The sequence below is a fragment of the Aulonocara stuartgranti genome (genome assembly GCF_965226115.1).
Source record: "Aulonocara stuartgranti genome assembly, chromosome: 1".
NCBI lineage: Eukaryota > Metazoa > Chordata > Actinopteri > Cichliformes > Cichlidae > Aulonocara > Aulonocara stuartgranti.
The window spans coordinates 8144545-8168946 of record NC_138939.1 but is presented as its reverse complement, the minus strand read 5'-3'; the positions used below and the strand labels follow the sequence as shown (position 1 = coordinate 8168946).

At 38.1% G+C, this 24402-nt stretch overlaps 2 protein-coding genes and 1 long non-coding RNA gene across 9 annotated transcripts in view; 1 reads left to right on the top strand and 2 right to left on the bottom strand.

The window, feature by feature from the left end:
- The window catches only part of thsd4 (thrombospondin type 1 domain containing 4), a 49797-nt gene extending 47874 nt beyond the window's left edge, over window positions 1-1923 (bottom strand). Inside the window, exons 1-3 of the mRNA XM_082538033.1 lie at window positions 1397-1923; window positions 596-650; window positions 284-353 (exon numbers count right to left, since the gene is read on the bottom strand). Coding sequence (XP_082394159.1) covers window positions 284-353; window positions 596-624 — 99 coding nt within the window. The 5' untranslated portion in view covers window positions 625-650; window positions 1397-1923. The remainder of the gene's footprint in view (window positions 1-283; window positions 354-595; window positions 651-1396) is intronic.
- Window positions 1924-2400: 477 nt separating this feature from the next.
- The window catches only part of lrrc49 (leucine rich repeat containing 49), a 45144-nt gene continuing 23142 nt past the window's right edge, over window positions 2401-24402 (bottom strand). For 6 of the 7 annotated variants that reach the window (XM_082538046.1, XM_082538049.1, XM_082538044.1 and 3 more), the window contains 8 exons: window positions 24195-24278; window positions 22723-22898; window positions 21695-21790; window positions 13527-13761; window positions 12805-12990; window positions 12110-12219; window positions 8579-8732; window positions 2401-6206 (listed from right to left, as the gene is read on the bottom strand). In XM_082538046.1, the coding sequence (XP_082394172.1) occupies window positions 5991-6206; window positions 8579-8732; window positions 12110-12219; window positions 12805-12990; window positions 13527-13761; window positions 21695-21790; window positions 22723-22898; window positions 24195-24278 (1257 nt within the window). In that variant the 3' untranslated portion in view covers window positions 2401-5990. The remainder of the gene's footprint in view (window positions 6207-8578; window positions 8733-12109; window positions 12220-12804; window positions 12991-13526; window positions 13762-21694; window positions 21791-22722; window positions 22899-24194; window positions 24279-24402) is intronic. The other variant, XR_014277507.1, reaches the window with a different exon arrangement.
- Window positions 13870-22785, top strand: LOC309709540. The gene is made up of 3 exons (XR_014277534.1): window positions 13870-15559; window positions 21348-21430; window positions 22736-22785. It is a non-coding gene; the product is annotated as an uncharacterized lncRNA (long non-coding RNA).

The window sequence follows — 24402 nt, the reverse complement described above, 5'->3', positions numbered from 1 at the left end:
ATTATCACCGTGGTCAGGTTACCCCTGGGAATACTCTTATTCACTGTTTTGGGTGGCATTTGGCTGTGCTGGTGAGAAACAATCATGCATGCCATCTTTGGAGATGAGCATTCCTCTCTCTTTTTCCAACCAAGCAATTAGACTAAAAGATAAAACACCAAAAAGAAAAATTCCAGGAAACATTTGATGGAGGTCTACCATCATGAGAATTAGGACATCAAGAAAATCACACATGTTAGAACACTGACATATTTTTTCTAGTAGCTCCATCTCCCATGCTCACCTTTCTGTGGTCTGTTGTGTGCTGGCTGCCCAGGGGATCTGACCAAAGTAACAATAGCAGCATAGACAGTCTGTACGAACCAGAGAGAAGTAATTACTGGTCATATTTACAGCTTTACTCCAACTGGTTTATTGGCTTACAATATAAATTATGATTTGCTGATACTACTATTGAAATATTGCTGAAATACTGACATACTGTTATTCAGCTTCTATTAAGGATAATCAGAGAATGAGTCAGTCTCACAAAAAATGGGAACACAGACATAAATCTGAGGTTAACCACAAATGAATGCACCCGATATTAATTTACCTGACAGTCCAGACACAGCCTCCTTTCATACTTCCTGGTTTCTTAAAGCTGTACACTTAAATGTAAAAAGAGAAGTTGACATTAGCATGCACCTGAGTGGTGGTGACATTTTCAGCTCTGATGTGAGGCTACAGTCCAGAAGCTTCAGAGAGTTGGATTCTGTCTAATCACGGTCCATCTACAGAACAGACTCAGTTTACCTTTTTAGCTTGGCATATATTCAAAGGAAACGTTGATTCTATCAAAACTGGTACCTTTTTTTCCTACCACTTCACTCTAGAATCCATTTGAAAAAGACTTTTACCCACCTGACCCTGTGATGACCTCTTAACTTCTGGAATCTAAAAACTGCATCACCGCTGACAGCAGGTTTGAGTTGCGGTCAGAGAAAAGCTTTCACCTGTCACCCCTTACCCTATAACCTAGGCCTTCTTTGCACATTTCCTACATGAATTTTATTGACACAAATGAAATGGTCAAAAAGACCTGAGAACTGCCACTTAGCAAACACCGGGAAAACACTGAAAGGTGAATGGGGGTGGTAGATAATTAGTTGTGCTGAATATCATAGAGTTTAACCTCAGAGCACACTTTTGGATAGAATAATGCTTTTTGAAGGTCGCCCAGCAGACAGTAACGTTTGATTAATTACTGCGATTCTTCCCTCAGAACGCAGGACGCCACTTCCCGTAATACACATTCACTTTACTTGCTGTGAGGATTCATTTATTATAGTTAAAGAAAAATAACAAGAAATGATAACAGTATGACAGAAAGGCCTATAGCATCATCTCCACCTACCTGTACTTTTAGTTACTGACGCGTGTATGGTGAAGTTATTTGCTGCCTCACTGTAAGCTCTAAGTAGTAGGTCCTATCAACGCGCAATCCTCATGGTCGAAACATTAATCCAGGTAGAAATGCAGGGCTTCCCTCTAGAAACCTGCTGCTGAGCCATGTAAATCAGTTAATCCGTACCAGAGTTGTGAAACAAATCCAGGCAGAGTGTAAACTCCAGACTCTAATCATCACGGTGACTCCGGTGGTTCTACTTTTACGCACAAAACCACTGAATGACAGAAAGCTGGAAACTGACACAACCCACAGAATGCGCCCTCTGCTGCGCCCCCTGCCGCTATGACTACGTTGTCTGACTGTGTGTGTTTGTGTCTCGTGTAAATATTGAGGTGTGCGCCTCCTTTCCAATTCCGCGAAAGGTGGTGGTGAGCTTGGATGTATTTATGTGTAAAGTGAGAGGGAAGTGGGGGGTTTATGTTCCTCTCCAAAGTCTTTTCGACACTCCTCTCGCCGTGAGCTGCAGGTCCTTAATCAAGTCAAAGCTACTCCCATGTCTCTGACAGAGGTCACAAAAAGGATCTAAGTGCTGAAAAACTGAAATGCTAGTGTATTAGCTGCATTTAGCTTTTGTTCTCTAACACTGCATACATACAACGCCGCAAGGACGCCAGTAACTCATATTTGTGAGGGTTATTTTGAAATACAACTTTCAAAATATTGCTCGAGTCTTTGTAAAACTTGCAATAGTTTTAATCAGCAGCAATTAAAAACAAACTCAATATATAAAATAACAAAACAGCAAAGTTAAAGGGCAGTTTTATCAAAATAATGTTTCCCCTTCTTGCCACAAATAAAATACAGCCAGGACTTATTAGATAATCTAGTTCATGCCTCTGTAACATGATCATTTTTTATCTAACTTCTACAAAATGACATAGAGTCATTGAAGAAACTGTTCTGAAAGAAATGCAATTTGCACAGTTTTGTTTGCATGGATTTATTGTTTGGTCATCCAATAAACCAACTCATAGTGCTATATGTACAGCTTCACCTATACTGTTTCAATACTGGGAAAATGCAGAAAACCACAAAACAGTGAATTTAAACTATAATTCACAAGAATTGTCTTGATTTTTTCCAGGATGTCTCAAAGGAGCAGACTTCATTAAGTGGGATTGGTACTCAGATGCAGCCAAAGCAAATATACAAAAACTGGATAAAAGACTTTTTAGCTAAATGAAAACTGGAGGCATTTTTATATGAGGTAGATCACATGTGGAGTAACATTTGGCTTCAGGCTTGAATCACAGACATTTGCTGTTTTATTTTTTGCAGAGTAAAAAAGCTCAGTGTATTGTTCTTTTCAGTCTGTTTATTTAGTTTGAAAAACAGAGCTATGCATAGCAGAGTGGTTTATACCACAGCAGCTTATTATAGCCATCCTTCATAAACATGCAGCCTTTATTATAGAGTATAGCCAACATAATCTACAAATATTGTGAAATCAGTATACCAATATGTCTGTGCAGCCTAAGTCTGTGCATAGAGATCCATCACCAGTGGCACTAGTGGCACTAGGTACCACTGCACTGCAGCATGTCTCTTTGCAGTATGGGGAGTAAAGTAAAGGGAGCTTGCTCCCACTGACTTTTCTCACTAGTGCATAGATGCTGAGACTGCTCAGGCATTTAACCTTGAAGTTTTTAAACCTTTCTTAGACAAACAATACTGTTTGAGATGATTGGCTGACAGTCTGTCTAGACAAGATTTAAAGACAGTGGACACTACTGTCTCACACAAGGTGAACATGTACACTGTCTCTGGACAACACTCAAAAAAATTTCATGAATGTGTCTAAAGGGAGCAGTAGAATGACAAGCTATAGTAAAGCACCATCTCCCTTTATTTATTTACATTTTTTTTAAGGGTTAATGTAAGTTGATCTTCGGGGGAAATTTATTTTGCAATCTACATCTAACTCATAATTCTGAAACGCAATTGATTAACTAACAAGTCAAACCACTGTTTCAGATCATTATTTTTTGCAGCACATGGCTCACAATAAACAATACACTTGGTTCATTCCAGCAGAAACTAATAGTTGGTTCTGTGAGGTGGAACGAATTGGCAGCCGGCTCTCCAGACTGCAGAAAAATCTATCAGAGTTGAGCATATCAACACTGCAGCTTCTAAACCAGCTCTTAGGATTTTAGCTTGTCATTCACCCAAACAGAGATTATACAGATAATATTGCATGGGTTTAGTCAACTATTTTATAATAAGTACAATAATGAATTCACTCTCATTTTACTCCCCCTTTTGGGTTTACTGTGACCTTCTACGTGTGTCTACATTATAATTACACCATTACACTCATAAACAGACAACTGTAAGCTTTAAACCACAGCTGAATCAATCAAGCCTGTAGCGTGGAGGTTTAAAGTTGTCTGAGAAATCAGAGGTACACAAAGATGGAAAGAAAGTTAGTCCATTATTTGCATTCTGAAAATGAGATTGTCTTCACAGCCTTGCAGAAATCCTCACACTAGTTTGCCTCTCATTATCCAAGCTCTTCTTGGCTGATGGCCACTGTGCATTGGCAGCTGAGACGTACAGTGCTGCTGTTGTGACAGAAAAAAAGTGCATTGATTTACTGTGAGCAAGGATCCAAGTGCTCAGTTTTCAGGCGTAGATAAAAGCTATTTTGATGATCTACTGTAGCCAGTGCTAACTGAGATAAATTGAAAACCTTATGCTTTAATCACCCACTTTAAGTATTACAGCTATAGATTACTATCATGTAACCAGACTAATCCTTGCTGCAAACTCAGCAACTCTAATTGAAAAAAGAACTATATATATTTTAATATTCAGACATAATAAAATTGCATTTAATACACATTGCACATTTAATACAAATGTCAGTGTAACGTCCTATGATAAACAAATATGTATTTAATTTGTGCTGCAGATTGATTGACAGTTATTTCTCACCAAGACATATGGAGCACATATTCATGTGTGTAGCTTTCTAGACTGGATGGAGCTCAGGAAATACTAAACTGTCTGGACTTCTCTCCAGCGATGAGACATTGCTCTCATTTTGTGGCTCTGCATCTGTTTGCTGTCACTAGTCACAAAGTTCTGTCAGTCCTTTGGGACTAGACTTTTCTTGCAGTGTTGACACCTGTAGTCTCACAAACTGACAAAATATAACAACAGTGCATTGCTGATAGGCAGCAATGTTGTGCATCAGACGTGTTCAAAGTAAACAAGTTGTCGCTTTCTGATAGCAGACATTTGCACTGAGAGCTTTCCTGTCAAAGCAGAACAATGAGCCTTCATATGAAATCATCATGGGACAGTTGCCCCAAAAACAACACATTATACCGTGTTTCTTTTTATACAACAACTGCGATGTTCTGGTTCTTAGATTTAACTGCTCTATCAGAACAGATGCTGAACTATACTCTGTAGCATGGGCAGAAGATTGTTGTGGGAGAAAAGTAAATATGAATGTCACTCACATTACTTTTTTTTACCAGGAAATAGCCACCGGGCACGGATGTTCTTGCCTTCTTCAAGTCAAATGCCCCAAGAAAGGCACTGATCTCCAGTGAGGTGGATGACATATGACAACACGACCCATCAGCTTGTGTGGGGCTGTTTGACACTCGTGGTGTTACTCCTCTGGCTTGGTGCCATTCCCTGCTGACTGTCAGATTAAATAAGGGTTAAGCATTTTTTGTAGGGTTAAAGAGCAGGTGGTGGGAAACAGGTGAAGCCTCTACACCTTCGGGGACATTCCAGTCTTAGTTCACACTACCTTCCTAGTTTTTGGACCTCCTAGCATGAATGTAGAGCCTCCGCCTTCTGAAATACCAATGGCTTATGACTGACTTTCAAAGTGAGAATGGCATATTTTAAGAAATGATCTAACTGGATGACCTAGCCCCTTCACTGCAGTAGAAACATTTATCAGAAAAATAATTAGGCATACTATGCAGACAATCTCAGTGTTAATGCAGAATTGTTTAATACTAAGCACAATACAGAAAATCAGTGGTAAACAAAGAAAAGACCTTGTCCTTGTTTGTGCCCTTGCATTTATGCCCCGCAGGAAGAAATGAGAGAGCAATGGATGAGACAGGCTTTAAGACAGAAAAATCATTCTAGTCTCAAGAAAAGAGACACTGGTCATTTTCAGCTGATGATATTAATGGTGTAGAAGGGTCATTCAGATGGATTTTAAAGTGCAGACAATGCTCCCTAGGGGCAACAATGCACATTGAGTCACTAAGTCTCTTTAACATTCTTCAAGTATTATTTACCTTCAAGCTCTGAAGACTCAAACTGTGGGTTTTTAGTGAAAAATCTACATTCAGACAATTTCTTCAGACACCTATAAAATAGTCTACGTACATTTCAAGCAGAAGCTTCCAACAGACTAAGGAAATACACCCTTGTGTTTCCAAATGCATTAAAACTGATAAAGTGATTATGTGTTATCCATTTTGAAATTAAAGGACGAAGATGCCCAAGAAAGCTCTGTCCACGTGTGCATGTATGTTGCCTAACAGTGAACCTTTGGTCCTTTTCACTTGGTCTCAGAGAGCTTTGCCAGGCTGGCTTGGCGGAAGGTCGCTTGGTCCCTCATCTCCAAGACACAGTCTCTCACCATCTCTGCAAACATGGAAGGCCAGAGCTTGTGTAAAGCCTCGCCCTTCAGGTTGGTGTCTGATGCACTTTGGACCAACTCCTGTAGGTACTGCTCTACCATAGTAGCACGCTCTGACGACTCCACACTGCCCTCCTGTGAAAGGAAAGAGAGCTCATTGTTGTTGATTCTGTTTTTCTATGGCATGGGAACATGTGAAACCATTGAGATTGTCTATTTTCTCTATGAACTGCTCACAATGGGCTGAAAAATATAATAAGTACACAAACTTCAGATAATAACACACAGACAGTAATAATCCTACATGTCTTTATTAAACACACCCATAATACAATCATAGTGCAAAAGTGAAACCTTAGATTCTTAGTTCACAAGGAAAATTTGCACTATTCGGATCGGATCAATTCTAATGATCTCTGGTGCAAAAAGCTTTCTTGACACTTTCTACTGCTGCAACACCCAACATCTACTAAGCTTTGTTTCAAGGACAGCTAACGACATATTATCCTGTAAGACACGTTAATAAAAGATGGGAAGTCTAGAAAAACAAAGCAGCTTATAAATGACAAAAAAGTTGTTTTGTTTTTTCCTTTAAAGTTATCAAAATTTACCTGGCCTTGTGCGAAAAAAGCTATTGCTCAAAAAACTGTTTGGCTCAAAAAACGAATTCAAAAACAAATTTAAGGTTTTGGAGTGCCTGAATCACAGTCCACACTTAAATCCTACTGACACACTTTGACATGAACTTAAACAGGCCACTCATGCTTGAAAACCCTTCAATGTGGTTGAATTGAAACAATTCTGCAAAGACGAGTTGGCAAAAATTCCTCCACAGTTTTTTTTTCACATGGAGGTAGGTAGGTTTGGATAACTTTTTTCCCCTCAATAAATGAAATCATCTCGTAAAAGTGCACTTTATATTTTCTGGAATCATCTTTGTCTAACATTAAAATGTGCATAATGATCTGAAACATGTAATTGTGACAAATTTTCAAAAAAGGAAAAAATCACTAAGAGGGCAAATTCTTTTTCACAGCACTGTGGTTGAGCAGACAACTAATATGCCGAAGGCTATGCTTCTCTCTGCTGTGCCCTGTGTTTGAGTCGACTTCAGAGTATTTCCTGCAAGTCACTCTCACTCTCTCTCTTCATTTTACGGTCTACCCTACACTGTGTGTAATAAAGATCTTTCTTCATTGAGCATGCCATGCTTCACTGTTGGAGATGTTAAGATGATAGTTTACTCCCATTCCTCTATTCCACTAAGCTGTTTCTTGAGTCAACATTCAAATGATTTCCATACTTATTTAAACATACGTATAGACTGTGAACAGAACAACATAATTTGCATGTTTGCGTTACAAATTCTAATACATTTGGTTTGTTCATTTTTCTATCTTATAAATACATTTGTTTTTCAAACAGAAATGATAGGAGTGTCTTAGATTAGTGGAAACAGAGGTCTTACATATCGCAGTACGCTTTTGTTAAACATACAACTAAATTATAAAGTCAATGCTGGCGTTGATGTTATAATGAAATTGGGTAAAAAGCCTTTATCTAACTTTAAAAGAGAGGTGAAAGAGGTGACCTGAACATGGGGCAGAAAAGCAAGAGTACTGTCATGCCAAAACAGGTACTGGTGCCTGATCTGCACAAACATGTCAGATGCTCCACTCTGTCCTCAGTAAAAGGAGGTTAAATTGCACCCAAATAAAGCAGGATGAAACTGCATTAGTGCAAGTGCCAGTTACTAAGAGGCTACAGTAGCTAGAGGCTTAGGCTTCTCCAATGTGCTGTTATCCCAAGTTCACTGTATTTATTGTTGCTGAATTTAAGAGAAAATAGAAATTTGAGTAATATTAAGTAATCCCAAGTGGAACCATGTTAACTGTATCTGGTTGAGGAAAGTAATTTTAAGATTTCAGAAATTGCTGTTTTTTCTTCGGCTTATAATGTGTGTTTTATAAGCTATGCCATCCAATGCAAAGTTTCTGCAAAGCAACACTGGTGGTATTAGTTGCACTTGTTAGTGAAACCTTTAGCAATGATGATGATAAAACAGCATGCACAATATCTTTTATTGCTATAATAGTTGAAAACCAACTTTCAGTCCATCTCACCCATACTGCTCACTCCTGCTTTATCTGACTTAATCAATGCCATAACTGTTGCAACAGAGGCCTGCTTTGTTCTCTGAATATAAATGACTGCAGATCAAGATACAAGTTTCACAGTACAGTAGTCCTGCATGAATTAGAAAGGACTGATTCTGTCAGTCCTTTGGGACTAGACTTTTCTTGCAGTGTTGACACCTGTAGTCTCACAAACTGACAAAATATAACAACAACTCAAATACTGATTCCTGTTCGATGGTGCATTAATGACCTGTGTGTTATTTGTATGAATGACACCAGAAGCTGACTCCTGTTCAAGTCATTGTTTGTATTTTCTCTTAACCTTCTTTTGAAGATGAAGTACAGTCAGCACTATAAATAAGAACTAACCTCAGGGCTCTCTGCACTGCAGTCTCTGCTTGGATAGTTAAACAACGCTCTGCTCAGGCCTTCTCCCAGGAGTTTCCCATTATCACGCAGCTCCTCTGGACTGAGTCCTGCCCGCCGGCCACGCCCCTCCAACAGGAACTGCAACTGCCGCTTCCTTCAGGGTGAAGAAAGACAAGAAAGAAGAGTAAGTCAGATATAGACTGAAAAAACACAAAGACACCTGGGGAGAAACAGTGGCTGCAAGTGAGTGGCACCACTATAATAAAGGCATGTTTTTGTATCCATCAAATGGCACTATCTCAACTTAATACTGTGAAAACAGTTTCTTGAGAAATAAGGGAAAGGGCTCACTTAAGAAGTCGTCAGAAATGACAGCATTTAAACAAACACTGACAGTTCAGAAAGGTCAGTAACACTCAGATACTTTGAACAAAAAAACACCATAATGGATTAAATCCAAGAAAACAGGCAAACAATATGTAAAATGTTAATAGTCTTTTTGAACTATTTCCATGAATATTTTAATGTCTTTAACACAGAGAAGTACAATACACTTATTAAAGCAGTACAGCGCTCTAACATAAACTACATCAAATGTTGCTGTCTATCAAAAGTAAATGTCATGTGATACACTACTGCACCAACATGTACCACAGGTCAGTGCCAGGATGCTGAAACTGTCTTTTCAGAGGAAGCTGGAGGCAAACATTCCTTTTAAGATAAGACAGTTTGTAGAGTGTGTGAATGCATGTGTATGCCAAAACACATCAGTGTGTGTCATTCACACATTATAATGACTAACACAATAATACAGATACGTGGAAGTTAGATCTGATAAAAAATTTAAAAAAAAAACTTGAAACAACACCTTGGGTTTGATATATGATCCCACAGTTTCAGCCTGAATTTTACAAACACAATGCAGATGGCATCTGTTTAATGCTGAGGAATTTAGTTGTATTTTGTCCATCAGAGACCTTAAGCAATATAGCAAGCATGCCCAGTTACAGCATTAGTTTCCCTTTGATGTCTTCACCACTCAGACTGAAGTTAAAGAACCCTGACAGGTGTGGGTGGGGGAGGTAACTTAACTTAACCTAACTGATTAAAGGTAGATAGATCAATAAATGGGCCATTCTCTCTCTCAGCTTGTTCACAGTGCATCAGTTCTTTATTACTATATTTTATACTTTATATTACTATACTCTATACTTTATTACGATATTCTATTATCTTTATTACTTATCCAGATAAATGACATTATAACTCTCTTTTTCAAGAAATGGCCACGAGGATATTACAACCATTATAAACGCATACAAACACAAATACAACTGTCACACACTACAAATGAGTGAAAATGAACAGTTGTTGAAAGCAGAGAATACACACTACTGAATCTTGCACATGTAACTTTATACTGAGAGGAAGTATGAAATATGCTTAATGCAGGTATAACACATGTTATATGAGAAGGAGAAGCAAGGGACAGAGAGAGGACATTAGCATTTTATAAATGATTTTATAAATGAAAAAAATATATATTATTGATTGGTGATAGCAATCTCTGTTCTGGTCCATTAAAGGACTATTCACATCTATTACAGGAAAGACAAGAAGCACAGATTTTGTATGAAATTAAGGCAATTAAATGATTAGATAAGTAAGCGATGACTATAGACTGACTCAATGCCAAATTTTAGAGGAGCTCGTGTGCACAGAAAAATCAGATAGCTAATATATGCAATATAAACAGCATCACATGTGTTTCCAGTGTCAGCTCCTTATGATGCAAAACAAAGTGTGATAAACTGAAAGTGTTTATTATAATGAGATCATAAATTCCATAGTGTAGGATGATGTGGGTTTTTTGGGTTTTTTTACTAGAACGCCTGTGGCGCACAGATAAACGCAGTCTGAATGCATACCTTTGCCACGGCTACAAATGCTGCATGAATTGAGTCCCTGGATCCAGAGGCATATCTGACTACATAAAAAATTATGTACAATAATTTTTAGTATTTCTATTAGCTATTTATTTTTTGCAAAATGTGATGCACATGATTTTTTTGCCATATCTTGCAGGTCAAATCAGTCCATAACTTTTAAAATCATTTTGCAAAGAAACCCATCAAAACATCTTACTGATAAAGGCACTGATGCAGAGTTATGCAGCCATCCATAACTCTGCATCGAGGAGACGCTGCAGTGACAGAATCCCAGTGGGGACAAATCCTGAAATGCGCAGAATGCCTAAACTTACTGACCATGCAGGAACTTAATTCCTCACTAGTGTTTAAGGTAACTCTTCTAAACAAAATAGGCATAACAAGAGCTCAGCATTAATTTACCATCTTTTAATACTGTTTGCTCACTCATAATCCCTGTTTCCAGTAATTTCTTTTTTATTATTATTCATGCTGGGAAACTAAAACCACATTTTATGTGAGAAACAATCTACAGCAGTTTTCAGATTTTTTTAAAATAAGTGAGTCAGATGGATACAAATTATTCAAGATCCTGCATGCGGATAACAGTGAGTAAGATTTCTGCACTGATATGAAATTAATCTTTGGCCTTGGGCTGTTGTGTGTTATATATTCATAACAGACTCCATGAAGCAGAGGTGAGATACAAAGGATACAAAGGCAGTTGAAATTGAGTTCTAGGTTGTTTAAAATAAATTTGTTTACATTTTATTCAACGTGCATTAGTGTGCCCATCTCCTGATGGCTGTTTCCAGCAGGATAGTGTCACAAAGCTCAAATCGTGTCAAACTGGTTTCTTGAAGATGACAATGAGCTCACTGTACTCAAATAACTTACACAGTCACCAGATCTCAATCCAGTAGAACCAGATCCAGTAGAGATTTTCAATCTTTTTCAATCTTTTTTTTTTTCAATCTTTTTCAATAAATGTTTCCTGTCAATATAACTAAAATCTATGAGGAATGTTTCCTTTGTGATCTGTGCAATCAAAAATTAAGGCAGTTCTGATGCCAACATGGGGTAAAACCTGTTACAGGCAAGAGGTATTCAATTATCTGGGAAGTATATAATCCTTAATTTATTTATTATCCAGGTAGATATCACTGAGTTCAAAAAATGTCTTTACAAGAAATCTGGCCAAAGTAGTCTTGTGCGTGACAAGCAGATTTATTTTCCTTGTTAGGATGTTTTTTAATTGACCCTGAGAGACAGACCTCAAGAGTTTTTTGGCTGGGGAGAGAAAGGAATGTTTGTGTCTAAATGCCAAGTACCCACCCTTATCCTGAGACACATAGTCTAATTCCCCTGGCTCCTCAGTGCCAGGCTCTGTCTCACTGTTACTCACACTCATATACCCACAAAACGCTATGCACAGGCATGTACACACATGTACAGAAGCCTACATCTGACACACATTTAAGGATCCACACATTTCTGACATACTTAAACAAACAATCTACATGGTCCAAGACACAGCACACACCTGCCATTAATCTGTAGTTAATGCTATGTTATGGTTAAACATCTGGAATCAAGTTCTCACCTGGACTCCTCAAGCAGCAGAAGGAGCCGGCAACGTGGAGTTTCGGTGGCTGCTATATGGCCCAGTGTTCCAAATACACGTTCTGCAGCGATAACGTCGTTCATGGTCACCTAAGGTGAATACACAAAGCACATACATACACACAGCACAATATATTTCAGTGACAAGCTTTTTCATGTATTTCCCAATACGAAATGAAGATTTACAACTTTATTCATGGTTTCGGCTTAGCAAAAAGGTTTGATACCATTTAACAGATGCAAGATAGGATAAGACATGAAAGTGGCAGCTAACACAGAGACAAGACCTTTGATAAAGGTCATTTATCAAATCAAGTCTAAAATGGGATCTAATGTAGAGGCAATATCCTCAGGTACAGCATTCCAGGAGACACAGACCTATAATTTATAATTGTATCTATGAAGCACCTTGAGGCGACTTTTGTTGTGATTTGGCGCTATATAAATAAAATTGAATTGAATTGAATTGAATTCATTTAGGGCTGGCAACAGTAAATTAATGGTTTGACATGTTTTAATTAATTAATTGCCCCTCTGTGAATCGCCACCTTATCATGGTGGAGGGATGCATGTGTCCGAGGGATTCCATGGACCATGTTGTCAGGGGGCTTTTGCCAAAATATCTCACTATCTATAAGCACCAGGAATGTGTTAACAGACCAAGCTAATCCTCACCTCCTGGCCATTTATCCTCTGCAGGTTGAAGTGGTGAAGACGATAGATGACAAAGGAGCGCCAAAGAGTCAAACTGACCACTGGGTTGCCGTCTGGGTGTATGGTCAGCTGGTCTAGGCGCCTCACCTGAGCCAGGGCTGCCAGCTGCGGCAGACGGCTGATGTTGGTTTCCAGGAATATCATATGCTACCGAAAAGAAACAAAAGTTGGTATGTGTTAAAGCAATAAGTAGTTGTTTATATCAATAACTCACTAAATTCAACTAGGACTTAAAAGATTGGCCTTTGGCAAAAAGGGTTTAAAAGATATATACAATATATTAAAATATTAAATGATGTGATTTTTTTATACTGCCTTAATTTACACTGCCTCAACAATATACCTGTGAGGCAGCTATAAGTATAAATTATGAGCCCTACCACTGACTATTAAATTTATTTGTCTATTGTATATTGGGTTAATGTGGCGCTCTACAAGATACATTACGTAATAAGAGAAATTAACTAAAGGTTCAGGGACAATAACTATGTACTATGATCTGGCAAATAGCCACTAGCCAAGACCGTCTTTTGGTGTCATGTCATGGAACTTTGGTGAGTAAGGTAAATAAAGAATGCATTGAGCGTATTCCTTCCTTCCTTCCTTCCTTCCGTATTCCTTCCTGATTAATTAATTAATTAAGTCATCACAGCTGCACAGCTAATAATATAACATGGCCTCACCGACAGATTTGGGAACTTGACTCTTATTCGTGGCAGTGTTGGTACTATGGCATCAAAGTTGATGTAGCGGAAGGTTATTACAGTGACAGCACCAGCAGTCTGAACACCCCAGCCCCTCTCCAGGGCCTCCAGGGCTCCAAGTCCAAATAAACGCAGGGTGTCTCCATCCAGCTCTGCCAGGTGACTGTCAGACAAGGACAAGCTTTGAACACTGCCACTCCCTGCCTCCACAAGCCTGCAAATTACATACAAACACACACGAAAACACTCCTTAAGTTAATTTTCTGATACTAAATGCGCAAATTGTGGGGTTTTTTTTGTGAAACTTGAAGAATGTCTTCATGAAAAAAGTGTATGCTACATTTGCTTGAAAATTCAGGCATTGTTGCTAAGAGAAGTGGAACACAAGAGAACACTCACTGGTCTAGTCAATGTCCTGTTTGTGCTGCCCAATTACTTTCTATACTCCTAGACAACAGTTGAAGTGCCCTTCTCTGATAAGAGAGTCGTGAGAGTAGAGAATCTTGGCGAGTCTCAAGGAGACATAATCTCCGTCTGGGTCTGCTGACACTCAAGGGACTTTTCAGCATAGCAGGGCATCAGATGGCTACTGGCTCCACCCTTCAACAGTGATCATCCTGACTTCAGGCCGCCAATAGACAAATCACCCCTATTCATGTTTCATATCCTCTTGACAAAATGCAACAGAAAGCCAAAGTACTTTTAAGATTAATCCCTTGATTACTGAAGTCTAATCCAAGATTACACAGAGACCAAACTTTAGAAAGTGTGAGTTTGAGTTGTGACCTTAGATAGGTTTTAAATAGATAGTCAGGGGCACAAAATATAATGTGAACAAAAAGAGTATATTTAGTTTTCCATAATGAGGCTGCAGAGGTGTGGACTCGAGTCACATGACTTGGACTCGAGTCAGACTCGAGTCATTAATTTTATGACTTTAGACTTGACTTGAAAAAATGTTCTAAGACTTGTGACTTGACTTGGACTTTTACACCAATGACTTGGGACTTGAATTGGACTTGAACCGGTTTACTTGAAAAGACTTGATATTTTACCCCAAATATAAAATTTAACATGCATATTATATAGAGATTGACAATGTGACGTCATTCACGGGTAGAACCGCAAAGGATTCTGGGAACTCGTGGCAAGCGGTACTAGCGCACGCAGGCTTTCAATTAAAATCAGTTATACAGCGATAAAAAGAAACACAAAAATGTCAAGAAGCCGTTGTATTATTAACTGCAATAGCCGGTCGCATGACAGCCACGGGAAGCCGACGGGTAAAGAGATCGGTTGTTATCGGATTACGTCGTTGAAGAGAAATTGTTCAAGCCATGTTTCCGAAGTAACAAGGACGCGACGGATGGCCTGGATTGCAGCCATTCAAAGATCAAATATAACGTCCCAGAACACTCCAGCTCACAGGTTAGTCTGCTCCAAGCAGTGTTGGGGAGTAACGGAATACATGTACCGCCGTTACGTATTTAAAATACAAAATATGAGTAACTGTATTCCGTTACAGTTACCGTTTAAAAAGGTGGTATTCAGAATACAGTTACTTTGTTGAAATAAATGGATTACGCTGCGGTACTTTCCTGTTTCATATTGTCGCGGGTCAGGACTGTTTGGGTTTTGTTTGACAGCTACGTTCTGTTGTTCCAGGCGGCAGCGTTATGGTTGCCATGGTTACAGGGCGACGCTCTCTCTCTCTGCGACTGTGTGTTTCCTGGGTGAGAGAGCGCCTTTTCGTTGTTGTTGTTGTTGTTGTTGTGCTAAGCTAACAGGCAGAATGCTACAAGCATAGCTCTAAAGAATGTAGCATCATGGGCAGTGTAGTCCGTGCTGCAGGGAGAATGGACTGCCATACACGTTATGGGTCTGTGAGCGCGAGGAGGGAGAAAAAGGGGAGTGGAAAGGTACGAGTTGTCATCGAGGAAAAACGGGAGCTGGAAGCATGTAAATATAATAATAACCACTTCAGCCAAGAAGAGTGCCTGACGAGCCCAGTTGTAAGTAAGCTATTAAGACTCGACTGTACACCGTGTTCGTGTTTTCCTCCGAAAACAATAAGTTCTGTTGGAGCAGTCTTTCAACGCCTCTCTCTGTCTCTCGCAAGAAAAGTTGACCCACACAACAAAGTAAAGCTAGTTTTCGGCTACAAGCCGACAGGGACCCCGCCGCATTAGTCAGAGGTCCCTTTACTACAGTTCGGAGTCGCGGACCTTCAGTAATAATAATAAATCACACAGCAATAGTACATTCACGTTGTTGTAAAAAGCATGATAATATATTAAGTAATCCAAAGTATTCAGAATACGTTACTGTCATTGAGTAACGTAACGGAATACGTTACAGAATACATTTTGGGGCATGTATTCTGTATTCTGTAATGGAATACATTTTAAAAGTAACCTTCCCAACACTGGCTCCAAGCATTTACACGAAGGTCAGTGTTTTTTAGTAGTTAATACGTCATTTTTCTTAACATAATTGGTGATATAGGTTACAAGCAAGTCTGGCGCTGAACAGAAATTGTCGCGCTATGCTCCTTTATTTATTGTGCATAAATAGTGAATTGTCCTGACACAATATTGCGTTTCGCTTCTGTTATTATGGTACATTGACAAAAACATATACTTTTATTCACAGGATAAAACAGGTTTTTTGTATCACTAATTGCCCAGTACGATTACAGCATACAGTATTATTGTCACTGCTACATTTCTGTGATGGGTACCAGAAATTATTTCCACTACTAATTAATTACCGTTGAGCTCAAAGGTCCTATTAATAAACGGTTAAGGAATGTGTATTTATGACGACAATTTGTGAGACTGGTAAACTTATGATACGTACGATGGTCTTTCGTTCTACACGGTGCATTTCAAGGTCCTGTACCCATCCGTCGGTAAACTGTACCTGGGCTTGTTGCAGTGACCTGAAGTTACTAAACTTCATGAGTGTGTGCACTCACTCCAAGAACCGTATGATTATAAATATGCATATAAATATGCTACGATGAGATAGCTGACTTCATCTAACTAGCAAATGTTGTCCAGGCTACGTTGGTGATACAGTTTTTTTTAATGTGTATGATATTTTTGTCATGCGATTTTAAAGCTGGTCCTACAACCGCATCCAAGAATAACATGCAGCTTATCTCAGAACTGTCGGTGAAAATTATTCTTGGAGCTAGGTTTAATTGAGCTGCATTTTAAAGAGGTGCAATTTCACAATTTGTGTATATTTTCTAAGTTCACTATTTTGTCATGTGTTGAGAAAAACACAGATTTAAAAATTACATGGTCTAATATTTACATTTAGCATAACTGCAACATAATTTTTTCGTTTTTTTTTTTTTTTTTAAGACTCGAAAGGACTTGAAATTCAAAATTTCAGACTTGTGACTTGACTCGGACTTTTACACCAGTGACTTGAGACTCGACTCTGACTTGCCTGACATTACTTGAGACTTGACTTGAGACTTGCAAAACAATGACTTGGTCCCACCTCTGTGAGGCTGTCTCATATATACGGCTTGTTTAAAAAGTCACCATTTTTGGAGAGTGGCCCTCAAACAAAAGCTTTTTCTATAGCCCCGAGTAGGTGCAGTTTCCTCTCCTAGGTTGAAAAAAGGTTGCCATAGATTTTTAAAAACCAAACAAGTACTGTCAATGAATAATTGAACTAAATCAGTAACATGCCTTTTTAAAATGAGCAGTTTGCTACAGGAAGTGTTGTGTCTCAACTAGATTGACAAGCTTGACCAAGTAAAGGAAATGCAAACAAAAACAGGTTTGCACATTTTTGTGTGTATTAGTGTGTAATTTCATACTTTCAAAATCTGTAACGTGTTTACTCTTTGGACAGAAATATTGGTATTAGTATTTTATTTTTTTGTGAATCTGCAGTTTGTTGTCTCAATCTATTAACCACTGGTCTAAAAGCTGTTAAAACTAATAAACAGTAAGCAAATTGGAAGAAATTAAAATCATAAAGTCCATGTGTTGTCTACAAATTTCATACTTACAGAATTCATATGCTGATTAATTAACTGTGTAGCCACACAAATAAGATGAAAAAAATGAGACAGAACTACTACATGTTCCACTAATTATATTAAAAAGTGAAGACAGTGAGAATGATTATATAAGATTATCAGAGTGTCATAGTGAAACCTTATAGTTATCAATATAACATGTTCAGCCTGCTAGGGGAATAAGTGACACAACTGACTGACAATGTGCTTCTCATCAGGTGATGGATTGATCTTGGTGATGGATTTATTTTTGTGTTAATGTACAGTCGTAAATAAATACAGTAGTCTACATAAGACTTCTGTGAGTTAAACACAGTTTAATTAGTGTTAAAAATAAGCTCACTTGCTTCAAATTATGCTTTCCAGTAATCACAACAAATCAGGCACTGTGTCATTTCAGGCCGGAAATATATATATATATATATATATATATATATATATATATATATATATATATATATATATATATATATAAATAAATTCTTGCAGTTGGAAGTAACATTTTCAAGCTATACTGTTCCAGGCTGAACTAAATTAATCATGTAATACAACCTGAACCTCTCACAATGCACCACTCACTGATGAGGAGTGTCCCCCTCAATCATTATGTTTTTACCTAGACATATTACTCCAACATAGCGAATGTGATCCACCACTCACTCTGTGGCTTGTTAGTCAAATGTCAAGGGACGGTCATGGTGTGGGGGATTCCACAGATGTATTAAAGAAACTGATATGTGTAACAGTCAGCCTTTCTGTCATTTTTTCCCCAGTGGCCAAAAATTGAACTTACACTCAAAAGAAAAACCCTGAAAGTTTAAAAAGCATTTTCTTAAGTACAGCGATTACATCGTATTCAGTCATGTGAAAAACTAGGAACACCCCATCATGTAATAGCTTGCAGAACAACCTTCAAGCCTGGACATTGACTTGGCCATTCAAATACCTTGATTGTTTCCTTTTCAGCCATTCTGTTGTACATTTGATGCTGTGACATGGCCTCACATAAAATACACTGGCATACAGAGGAGTTCATAGTTGACTCAGTGGCTACATGGTACCCATGTTTTGCAGCTGTAAAAGGAACACAAATCTGCACTACTATGAATGACAGCTGGTCTGTGAATGTACTGATATTGTGTTTACTTTTTGCCAAATGTGGTGTTGTGCGGTATGGCAAAACAACGCCACTTTGTTCATGTTTGTCAAAAAGACACTGTTCCAGAATTCTTATGGCTGCTATGTTCTTTTCAGAGAAAATAGATTTTTGCTTGGTAACCTTTTCAAACAAGCCACAATTTTTCAGTCTTTTTATAATTGTACTGTCATGAACTTTAACATTTAACATTCATACTTGCTAGGAAGGCCACTACTAGGAAAACTGTGGAATTCCATTAACATGCACTTGAATGCTACAAACCAGAAATCTGCCACAAACTCTACACTTATAAAGGTGGTCACACATGCTGATGATCAGTTAATTAGATGCATTTGATTAGTAGTATCTTCTTGCAACTTATCCTCCTAGTTCCTAAGAATGTTCTTAGTTTTGTACATGACTGCACAGACTGCTGTGCAAATGTTTTTTTGTATTGTTTTTTTTTCCACAACTGTATAAAAACAGTACAAAAACAGTACAAAAGGTCAGAATTATGCTTTTTATATTAGTACATATACCAACCTTACAAACATGGATGCCAACATGTACAAAGGGTTCAAATAATTCTTGCAACAAGTGCAGTAGAAGGAGTGCATCCATTTTTTTACATTTTTATTTTAAAAACATGTGTGGACATTGATAGATGACTATTTCAGATGACAAGATCTCTAAATCAAAATCTCACTGACTGCAAGCATATATGTTAGATAAAGTAGTAGCAAAGAAGTTTTAAAACCGTAAAATTCAAGTGGGTCGTGTTTCAAGTGCACACATGGACAAAAACATGGAACTAGACGAGGAGACGCCAGACTCTGAAAGGCAGTTTAATATATTTAAGGAACATGCCACGCCTCCAAGATGCAAGAATGCCAAAGGCTATAAATCAGAAGGAGTTGAAGAACAGTGCAGGAGATGGAGTGTAGTATGTAGATAAGTCACATCAAGAATGAGAGTAACTTCTAAACACCTGGCAGCATGCCATCAACACAATCTGCACTGTCACATACTGTTCAGCACAGCTGAAGGCTCCAGGTGGCCCTGAATCCCCTTATGACATGAACCCATGTACACATGCTGAGAGAAGAAGAGAGCAAGGCGGGGAAGACGGAGTGAAGAATCTATCACAATTATACAGCTCCTGCTCGCTCAAGGAATTATAGGGAACAACATTTCATTTAATTAGCGCTATTTAACATAATCCAAAAGAGGTTTTAAAAGGGACATCTGTCATCTCTTAACAACTGAATCCCACCACAGAAACAGCTTGTACAAATGCCTAAATATTGTGAGGTAGTGACACATATGAAACTTTGAACCGAGCTGTTATTTTAACACGCCACTCCATCATTTCCATCTTGTAAAAAGTGAATGCAATTTATTAAGATGCAGGCTTACTGGGTACTTAGTGTTGCACAGAACAGTCCTGTTTCTGTAAAGTATTCCTACAGCTTGCACTGGTTTAAAACGTCTTAAGTTCTTCCTTCACTCATATAGCCCACTAAATCTTTTTCTCACCATTGTTCCGGTATCTAACTGATTTATGTGCCTCAAAAAAACAAACACCTGTTCAGGATCTCTCAATTTCATCAATGTATAAACACTACAAAGCCCCTTCCATCTCTTCCCAACTCAATTGCTGAATTTCTGGGTAATAACTCTTCTATTGCCATGCAACCCTTATTGCATCTGTCAGGGGTAATGAGGTTAATTAAATCTAAGATTTCACAAAAATGAATACAATCAAGCCTACATAACAGCCATAATTTGGCAATGATACAAACTATTGTCCCATAAATTTTAGGAGCACGATGATACTATCAAGCTAAAAGTGGCATCAACATTTGTTTCATTCGTTCCTTTCATTGGAAAGGGGTGATTTATCTCTGTATTTAAAGAAAGAACCAGAGATGACATTATGTATCCATGCACTCTATGGGGGAGGATGTTGTAATTTTCTTCAGGGTGTAGTACTTCAACAGCTCTTCGAGGTAATCAGGACCACACTGTGTAGGCATTACAACATTCTGTACACCCACCCAGTGGTGAACAAAACAAGTTTTAAATTTCCTAATTCTCATATTTCCAAGCATTTTGATTTTTTACCCCTTGACCCTTTCATACATGTTGCTTCTCTTTCGTGTTAGTAGTGGTGCCATGGTTTGTAAATTCCCTTTGTATTTTGTCACACAGTACAAGCCAAAGTAATTCAAGTCTTAGCTGATAAGACTATGGCAGACTTCGCATCACTATGACCTGTTAAGCCACGTTAGTAAAGTTATAATAGACCAGTAAAAGAAAACCACTGGCACTGAAGATTTTGCTTTAGGGCCATTTTCATATCCTGGTGCAGGAAGAAAGGGCCCTCTTTGAAACATGTAATAATAGCCCTTAACACAGCGCACACATTCATCTCAACCCTCCCACTTATAATTCATCCAGACTTGTATCAGTCTTGATAGGAAAGAATATAAGGGCATTACTTCCACATTATACTGAGTCCACACTACTGATTTAAACTTTTTGCAATGTCATGTTGTAAATATTTGAAAGAAAAGAACTGTTTTCAGACATCTACATGTGCATCTGCTCATCTTACCAGAGTTCAGAGAGCTGAGGAGTAACCAAAGGCAACATGCCTGAAGTAAATAAAGGGGTAACTGTGCTGTAAAATAATATTTTAAGGTATGTTTCACACACCAGCTGTTGCAGTATCTGAATATATTACCAGAATGATCCCTACATGTTCTGTCTAGGCCATTCTGCCATCTGTTAATAAGTTAAAATGGTACAGCAGCTGCTAAAACACTGCATTTAAATGTGACAAACAGTACTTTGTTAATAGATGTTTCAAGGGGGCAGGAGTCAAATTATGTGAGATTTTTTTCAGTGCCTGTGATCACTTTAAATATTTAAGTAAAATATATCATTGTGGCATTTTTGTCTTACTTGGGGTCTCGTGGGCTGTTTGGACGGCTGTTGGTCTGGAGTCTGATTTCTGTTCCCCCAGATGGCCGCTCTGGTCCTGAACCTGGGCTTACCCGCCTGATGAAAAATAAACAAAAATTTTCAACAACGGACAAAAACAATTCTTTCTAAAATCCTATAAGATAAAAAATAATAAGTAATAAAAGATAAGTAATAGTGATAATAAGCCGGAATCACAAAAACAATCATTGTTATATTGTCTCATCTTTCTACTTAAAAATATCTGCACACAGGATGAACTGTGACAATTATATGCAACACAAAAGTTTACACAGCAATGTATACAGTTCCCTCACTGTTGCATTTTTCACTTTTCTCTCCTCCCACCTACACACACGATGCTAATTTACTTCTATCAGTTACCAAAAAGACTACATTTTTCATTCATGATCACTAATTTAAGTATTAACTGCTCTGCTCAACTTCATTGAATTGTTTTTCATTGATTTGTTTTGTGTACAGTCAGGAAGAACTGCCATATTTAATTTTTTCTTAAATAACTCATGAATGATGGAAATGTTTTTAGTTTTGCATGTACTTGTTTATCAACCATAGAACTAGTTAAATGAAAATACATTTTTTTGACTCAGTTACGGTGGTAGATGAATTATGAGCATAATTACTTTGGTAATTATGTAATTACCAAAGTAATTACAATTATTCCTGAGGGAGGCATGAATCGCTGTGCCAAAATTCTGGCTCAAAAGGAAAATTAAAAAGTTGGCTAAAGGCAACACTGTATGTATCCATGAGTTACTTCATTCAAAACCAAGTTGGTAGATCGATCAACTGGAAACCAATCTCCATTGTGAAAAGCTAAAAAGGTAGTAAAAACAGTTAAAAATAAACCATGACTGAAACCACAATTCTAACTAGACCAGGAATATGTAGTATAACATAGTTTGCTCATAACGTCAGTATCTTAACCAGTCACTGTCTAATTTTTACTTCTAAAATCCATCTTAATTTTCTGTACATGCTGTGTGTACCTCGGTTCATCAGGGGAAGGTTCCTGTGTAAGGCCATTGGTCTGGGCGGGGCTGTGAGCCGGGCTGTTCTCTGGACTGACTTCTTCTTTAGCGCCATTTGTGGATGGGAGCTCCAGGCAGGCCCTGACACCCTCCCACTGCTGTGCAGCATTACGGATTGCTAGACGCCGCTTCTCCTTGATGAACAGAACACACACACAAACATACACAGAACAAAGAAGGTTTCAAGTGTCAAATCTCCTGAGCAGGACAGAGCTAGCATGCTAATAGAACCTCTGTGTGTTTTCATCAGGTCACAGAAAATCATATCCTTCTTGCCTTCCTCATATATATATTTTACTGGGATACATTGTTAAAGAAAGCATATACAATAAAGTACAATAAAGTAAGACATTTTACTAAAGCAGATATAGAACTCAATTTATATTAGATTTGAAATTATATAGTGATTTCTTAGTCCAATTCATTTGCTTCTTTTGTCACACTACAGCATTATGATTTAACAGTGTTTGCCTTTTACACCAGAAAAATGTGACATCCCACCCTGCAAGAGAGAAGATTTCTGCCTCTCTGTTCTATTTCAATTACTCTTACTTGGACAGCTGGAGTTGCAATATACTCAGCTAAGGAATGTGCCACTCCTTGAAGCAGGGATGAGTATCAGTTCATGGTAAGTCCTTGGCCTTTGTGAACCCTTGGCTGTGGCATTCACTATAAAATTTTCTCAACACCAGGGATTAAAGAGAGTTAGGTAACTGAGAGACAACGAGTTTCGGCATAGGGTCCATCTAACAGTTAAAGCAGCAGGAGCTTTGGCACACACACACAAACATATTTACCGCAAAACAGATGCATGTGCAAAGCAGAACATCTTAGATCATTTAAAGCTATAAAGTGTCATTTATAGACTCCTTTACAAATACAGTACCCCTGTGAACTCTGTACAATACTCCAGATTCCATCTAAAAGGGTTTTTGTATCATACAGAAGAAAAGAGAATGCATTAAAAGAAATTCACATCTATGAAGCATCCAAAATATGTACACTATTAATGAGCTTCATCAGTCCCAAGAGACATATGTCAAAAGAAAAAAATAAACTCATAAATAAAAATCCTTATCATGACCTAAATATTTTAGAGCCTTCTCATTAAATATGTTTTGAAGGGCAGACTGATGTCTGATGAGCTGCTTTTTTTCTTTAAATGCACATTTAAGCCTGAACCTGAATCTCATAATTATGAGTAATTCAAAAGATGAATAAACTACAAATCAGATATCATCACCTATATGTGGCATTTTAAGAATGTTAAAACCTTACTGCTTATTATTGTCCTTCTACATACTAACTATATAAAGGGTAATTATGAGTTTATTCACTTCTTAACAGACTGTTGTGTTGCTGTCGTCTACAACGTGCATTTGCATCCTGCCAGCTAAAGACAGCAAGAGTGAATCTTGTCAAACTGGTACCTTATGAATGGTCTGCTTGTGACTCTCCTTCTTCTTTTCCTCCTCTTTTCGAGCCTGTACACCTGCCATGCGCCGATCCTCGTCCTGAAAAAGAAAGCCGGTGCAATCAGAGTGTCGCTCCATTCAAGAGTTCTGAATTATTCAAGAGAGAGGGGAACCACAAAAGACCCTGTCAGGACAACTGTTCTCTACACTAGAAATGGACCAT